This window comes from Hordeum vulgare, chromosome 7H (assembly GCF_904849725.1).
Source record: "Hordeum vulgare subsp. vulgare chromosome 7H, MorexV3_pseudomolecules_assembly, whole genome shotgun sequence".
Taxonomy (NCBI): Eukaryota; Viridiplantae; Streptophyta; class Magnoliopsida; order Poales; family Poaceae; genus Hordeum; species Hordeum vulgare.
This window is the reverse complement of record NC_058524.1, coordinates 249,086,381-249,093,545: the sequence shown is the minus strand read 5'-3', so window position 1 is coordinate 249,093,545 and position 7,165 is coordinate 249,086,381. Positions and strand designations below refer to the sequence as shown.

The window sequence follows — 7,165 nt, the reverse complement described above, 5'->3', positions numbered from 1 at the left end:
AGAGCCTGGAGAGGTGCTTCCCGATGTCATTGGCATCGAACTTGTGCTTGTTGGTGAACTCCATGATCATCATGTGGTTGGCGTTGAGTCCACGCTCCACCATCCCTTGGCACTTGAAGACTTGTTGCTCCATTGCTTCGAGCCTCGCCTCCATGCTTCCGGTCTCTTGGTCCCCTCAACATCACAGATGTGCAGCATCCCCGCATGCATCTTGATAGATTGAGGGTATTGCAGCACTCCCGCGAGGTAGGGATTGATGACCTACTCGAAGATCTTGTCCTTCAGAGCTTTTGGGGACGCCATAGCAATCTAGATCTGCAGCAGAAACAGGTTCGAAACGAAAACTCAGCAAATTTGCGTGATATGAGGGTCAGACCTTTCGGGAGAATATATAATGATTTTTTTCGACCAGAAGGAGTACTTCGCAAGAAAACGGAGTCCGGGAGGCACACGAGATGGCCACAAGCCCCCTCGTGCGCTTTCCAGACTACTTCAAATTTTTCTATTTTTTCAAAAACTCCAAAACGGAGGAAAAATCCTACTGGAAAAGTTTTGGAGTTGGTTTACTTACCGAATCACATACCTCTTCGTTTTTGGAGTCTGAAGCAGGCTGATAAATATCCCTTAGGTACTCCTCCGGAGTTATGTATTGATAATATTGCTTTCAACATTTATGGGGGTACCTGAGATATAATGCTTGATCCTCTGCCCGTTTACCACTCTCGGACAATTACCTTCCGTTTTGTTGATCTTGATAGCATCGGAATGATATACTTCCTCAACAATGTAAGGACCTTCCCATTTAGAGAGAAGCTTGCCTGCAAATAATCTTAAACGAGAATTATATAGCAACACATAATCACCTACATTGAACTCACGATTTTGTATCCTTTTATCATGCCACCTCTTAACCTTTTCTCTGAACAACTTGGCATTTTCATATGTGTGAGTTCTCCATTCATCAAGCGAGCTAATATCAAATAACCTCTTCTCACCAGCAAGTCTGAAATCAAAGTTGAGCTCTTTGATTGCCCAATATGCCTTGTGCTCTAGCTCAAGAGGTAAATGACATGCTTTACTGTAAACCATTTTGTACGGGGACATGCCCATGGGATTATTATAGGCAGTTCTATAGGCCCACAGTGCATCATCGAGCTTCTTAGACTAATTCTTTCTAGACCTGTTGCCAGTCTTTTGCAGAATTAGTTTAATCTCTCTATTGCTTAGCTCTACTTTACCACTGGACTTAGAAAGATAGGGAGATGCAATTCTATGATTGACATCGTACTTAGCAAGCGTTTTACGGAAAGCACCCTGAATGAAATGTGAACCACCGTCGGTCATTAGATATCTAGGGACTCCAAATCTAGGGAAAATAACTACTTTAGGCATCCTGATAGAGGTGTTGTGATCAACACTACTAGTTGGGATAGCTTCTACCCACTTGGTGACGTAATCAACAACAACTAGGATATGAGTATACCTGTTAGATTTTGGAAAAGGTCCCATATAATCAAAGCCTCAAACATCAAATGGTTCAATGACAAGTGAATAATTCATAAGATTTCCTGACGTTTACCAATATTACCTATTCTTTGACATTCGTCACAAGACAGGACAAACTTATGGGCATCCTTGAAGAGAGTGGGCCAATAGAAACCTGATTGCAATACCTTGTGTGGAGTTCTATCTCCCGCATGGTGTCCGCTACTGCAACAAAAGACCTTCCAACGGCGCCAGAAACAAGCGTGCTGACGGGAGACTATTCTTGTCTTGATACTCCTTAGCAACGGCACTAGGAATCCTTCTGCTACGGCTACGCCTTTAGGGACTTCCTTGGCGGTGGGTGAACGAATTACTGTCGAGCAATTGATAGAACCGCGCAAAGTCATGACGTTATCTATGTCAATGATTATATCTATAGGCATCGCATCAAAACAAGTAGATCGATACTTTCTGCATCTGCTACTATTACTCCACACGTCGACCGCTATCCAGCATGCATCTAGTGTATTAAGTTCATGAGAACAGAGTAACGCCTTGAGCAAGATGACATGATGTAGATGGACAATCTCATATCTACGATAAAATCCCATCTTGTTACCCTTGATGGCAACAACCTGATGCATGCCTTCCTGCCCCTTCTGTAAGTGGGAAAGGTGAGCACAAGGTATGAACCCAAAACCAAGCACTTCTCCCATTGCAAGAATCATAGATCTAGTTGGCCAAACAAAACCCAAGACTCGGAGAGACTTACAAGGATATCAAATCATGCATATGAGAAATCAGCAAAGACTCAAATATATATCATAGATAATCAGATTACAAATCCACAATTCATCGGATCTCGACAAGCACACCGCCAAAGAGGATTACATCGGATAGATCTCCATGAAGATCATGTAGAACTTTCTATTGAAGATCCAAGAGAGAGAAGAAGCCATCTAGCTACTAACTACGGACCCGTAGGTCTGAAGTGAACTACTCACACGTCATTGGAGGGGCGATGATGTTGATGAAGAAGCCCTCCAACTCCAAAGTCCCCTCCGGCAAAGCACCGGGAAGGGTCTCCAGATGAGATCTCGCGGAAACGGAAGCTTGCGGCGGCGGAAAAGTGTTTTCGTGGATGCCCTGATTTTTTCTGGATTTTTAGGGAATTTATAGACCAAAGAGCTAGGGCAGGGGAGCGCAAGGAAGGCCACAAGCTTGGTTGCCGCAGCCTCCCCCATGGCCGCGGCAACAGGGCTTGTGGGCCCCCTGTGGGCCCACTTGCTTGGCCCTCAAGCCTCCCGATCTTCTTCCATTCTGGAAAAAATTATTTCAGGCATTTTATTCCGTTGGGACTCCGTTCCAAAATCAGATCTGAAAAGAGTCAAAAACACGGAAAAAACAGGAACTGGCATTTGGCACGGAATTAATAAGTTAGTCCCAAAAAAGATATAAAAGGTAAACAAAACATCCAAAGTTGACATGATAACAGCGTGAAACCATCAAAAATTATAGATACGTTTGAGACGTATCAGTGTGCTCCGTAGGCCTCGCAGTGACACTTCTGTAGGATCTGTCCCTGTTCATGTTCAGGTACACAATGTCTAATAACACCATCTACTCCTTCCTTATAAAGGTGAGGATCGTCCAAGAAGTAATGTCTCAAATCAAAGAAGAATGTCTTCTTTTGCTGGTATGTGAAACTAGGTGATATATATTTGGCAACGTTATAATTTGCATATTCAGCATACCACGGTGCACTACGTGAGGTATTGATGACATTTAATTGCACATCAGGAAAGCTATCATCAATAGGTTGTGGGTCATCAAGAACATTTTCCAACCTAGACAATTTATCTGCTACGGTGTTATCAGCACCCTTCGTGTCGACAACATGGAAATCAAATTCTTGTAGCAAGAGGACCCATCTGATATGTCTAGGTTTAGCGTATTTCTTCTCCACGAGGTACTTAATAGCAGTGTGATCAGTGTGAATAGTTACTTTAGAATCAGCTATGTAAGATCTTAACTTTTCACATGCAAACGCGACTGCTAAAAATTCCTTTTCCGTAGTACCATAGTTTCTTTGGGCACTGTCTAGAGTTTTAATAGCATAGTGAATAACATTCAACTTCTTATCAACTCTTTGCCATAGGACATCACCAACAGCATAATCACTAGCATCACACATGATTTCAAAAGGTAAGTTTCAATCAGGTGGTTGAACAATAGGTGCAGTTATCAAAGCCTTCTTAAGATAACATGACTTATCCCATGTCCTCGGGAAAAAAAGTAAGTACTCACAAAGTATAATCATATTCATGACCAGTGAGGTAATGACTAGCATCAAAGATCTGAACATATAATCTTCCACCGAGTAATCCAACTAGCATCAACTACAAAGAGTAATTAACACTACTAGCAACCTTATAACTACCAATCGGAGTCGCGAGACGGAGATTGGTAACAAGAGATGAACTAGGGTTTGGAGATTAGATGGTGCTGATGAAGATGTTGATGCTGATGAGTCCCCTCCGATGAGAGGAGTATTGGTGATGACGATGACGATGATTTCCCCCTCCGGGAGGGAAGTTTCCCCGGCAGGATCGTCCTACCGGAGCTCTAGATTAGTTCTGATCAAGTTCCGCCTTGTGGCGGCGGCGAATCCTCCGAAAAGCCTCCTCTTGATTTTTTCTTGAACGAAACCCTTCTTGTAGCAAAAGAGGGGAGCCAGAGGGCCAGCTGGGAGCCCACAAGCCCCCTAGGCGCGGCTAGGGGGGTGGCCGCGCCTGGTAGGCTTGTGGCCTCCTGCTGGCTCCCCTCTGGTACTTCTTCGGCCCAGTATTTTTTATAAATCCCAAAAAAAAATCCTCGTTGATTTTCACGGCTTTTGGAGTTGCGCAGAATAGGTATCTCAAACTTGCTCCTTTTTCAGGCCAGAATTCCAGCTGCCGGCATTCTCCCTCTTCATGTAAACCTTGCAAAATAAGAGGGAAAAGGCGTAAGTATTGTACCGTGAAGTGTAATAACAGCCCAAAAAGTAATAAATATCAACATGAAAGCATGATGCAAAATGGACGTATCAGCAGCGCACGACACGATGCAGACAACTCCGGTGTGTGGCTCCAACGAAGGTCGCCGGCGCGAGTGAAGCCGGCGAGGCGAGAAGGGGCCGGGAGGCGCGCAACACTGGTGGGGGTGGGCAGGCGGAGGAGGCTGGAGGACCAAGGCGCAGGAGGGTATAGGAGGATGGGATCGAGTGGGTTCCTGGTGATGGCGCTAGGAGGAAGGTGGTAGGGAAGATGGGGATCGTGCCAAGCCCTTCCTCGCGCTAGGTTAGGAGGGGAGATGGGCCAGGAAGCCAATTGGCCATCCCTCTATCTCTCACTAAGAAAACACACAGGATGAAATCTAACATAAATCCAAAACGATTTTTGAATTAAAACTAGGATAGAAAAAGGGGTAAAGAATAAACTAAAAATAAAACTAGGCATCTAAAATCTTGCACCAATTTATAAAAATAAATTGGGCATTTTTAAGAGTAAAAATAAATGTTTAAAAAAACAAAAGACTCTTTTTTTGAAATAAAACAAAAGGAGAATAAATAATAAAAACCAGAGGGTTGCCCCATTTATAATAAGAATATTTTTGAAAGGGGAGGACCGTTTTTTATTTAGGGAAAACCAGAAACTAGAATTGCCTCAAAAGAATTAGGAGAGGAGAGAAGAGTTTTTCCTATTGCACTAAAGATTTTTGAAAGCACTTGAAGCACTCACAATTCAAACCACACACACGCACATCACAAGTCACAACCAAACCACCACGTAAAAGATGATGCATGATGCCATGATGCACACTAAATGATGACACAATTGGGCTCAACCACAAACTCATTACCATCACAATGTTGCCATACCAGGAAAGATTACAAGGAGGGGAAGAATTGCATTGGGGCTTTTACACTAGAGCATTGTTAGCGGTCTTGTTCAAAATGTTCATGGCAATAAACTCATCCAACACATCACTTGAGGACAAGGAATGAAAGTCCGGGCTTTCACGGATGACGAAGGACATGGACTTGTTGAAAAGGCATGATGGCCTTGAGAAACTTACGCTTAATCCAAGTGTCATCCACATGTTTGCTTCCATGATCTTGTAGAGCAGTAGCAAGAGTTGTAACTCTTCAATATAGCTCACGAGGGTCCTCATCCTCGATCATAGCAAATCATTAGGCTCATCAAGAACCACTTCATAGTTGGACCGTTAAATGCTAGAGCTTCCCTTGTACATGGAGATGATGTGCTCCCAACAATCACTACAAGAATAATGCTCAATTATGACCCCCAAAAATGATGATGGTATAATTGGTCATTGATCCATGACAAAAATTCCAAAATTAGTCATGGCAAGTCTAAGAGGGTCCAAAGCCCATAACGTTATGACCTTTTGCGTCGATTAGGTCATGATACTATTGCACAAATTTGTCATTAAGCGCTATCGATTGAAAGAAGAAGAAGAGAAAAAGTGATAGAGGTGTCTTGGATGAGGGAAGGGTTTTGGAGCGTTGGATGTAGGAGGAGTGCATGGCCAGGATCTATTTCTGGGGTGGGATCCGTGGCCTCGCATGTGATAGGCTGGTTGCCCAAAGTGAAAAGAAACGAGAAAAAAGTGAAAGACAGAAATCCCACTTCTCCATCTCTCTTGGCGATCCCCTTCTCTCTCTCCCCCACGACCTATGGCGATCGATCCGCCCCTCGGCCCGAATACCAAAATCGATGGAACCTCCGCCGTCTCCGCCTCCCTATTCCCCACCTCCTCCGCCCGGTCCCCAGATACGGCGTGGCGGGCATGGACGTCGACAACGCGGCGCCGCGTGGCGCGGGCGGGGGCGGGGAGCCGCCCTGCATCAAGCGACTGGAGGAGTCGCTGGTGAACCGCATCGCCGCAGGGGAGGTGATCCAGCGCTCGACGTCGGCGGTGAAGGAGCTCGTCGAGAACAACATCGACGCCAGCTCCTCCACCATCTCCATCACCGTCAAGGACGGCAGCCTCAAGCTCATCCAGGTCTCGGACGATGGCCATGGCATCCAGGTACACTCGCTTCCAAAATAAACCCTAAACCTCCAAACAAATTTCCCATCCTCTGAACCCTTGGTGCTGCCACGGGCGCATGCTACTGCAAAAATCTTTCAGATGCGAATGATTGGGACCTTTTAATCCTTGCTGCGTACAGGAACATGTGAGTGAATGATTGGGGATCTGATGTTTGTTTGTTCCGACTCACTTAGCTGTAAAAAAATGCATAGGAGCTGCCATTCCATGGACAAATGAGCGCACAACTCCATTAATACAGTTCAAGATTGTTAATGTTGATTGCCTTTAGGTTGCATTTAGTTGTATATGATACTACGAACTGCGCTTGTTTTGTGCTATAAAGTGGGCACGCGCCTGCAGGGTACTAGTATTTGATTACAATATTTATTGTTGGGTATTTGAAGAGTTGGGCATGTTCAGAAATTTCTTATAAGCATCTCATATGTCAAGCATTTGCGCTAGCATTGTTGACCACCACTCTGTCAGCTAACTTAGTTTCCTTTCACAGTGTGAGGACTTGCCAATATTGTGTGCGAGGCATACTACCTCAAAGTTGTCTGCATATGAGGATCTACAGACAATA

The 7,165-nt window shown here is 44.6% G+C and overlaps 1 protein-coding gene across 1 annotated transcript; it reads left to right on the top strand.

The window, feature by feature from the left end:
- Positions 1–6,336: 6,336 nt before the first annotated feature.
- On the top strand, positions 6,337–6,739 carry LOC123408690 (DNA mismatch repair protein MLH1-like). Its single transcript, XM_045101750.1, has 2 exons — positions 6,337–6,579; positions 6,722–6,739. The coding sequence occupies exons 1-2, from the start codon at positions 6,337–6,339 to the stop codon at positions 6,737–6,739; spliced, it is 261 nt and encodes an 86-aa protein (XP_044957685.1).
- Positions 6,740–7,165: the final 426 nt, after the last annotated feature.

Bases quoted from the DNA above. Each gene is read 5' to 3' on its own strand.
- LOC123408690 (XM_045101750.1), top strand. From the start codon at position 6,337: ATGGACGTCGACAACGCGGCGCCGCGTGGCGCGGGCGGGGGCGGGGAG.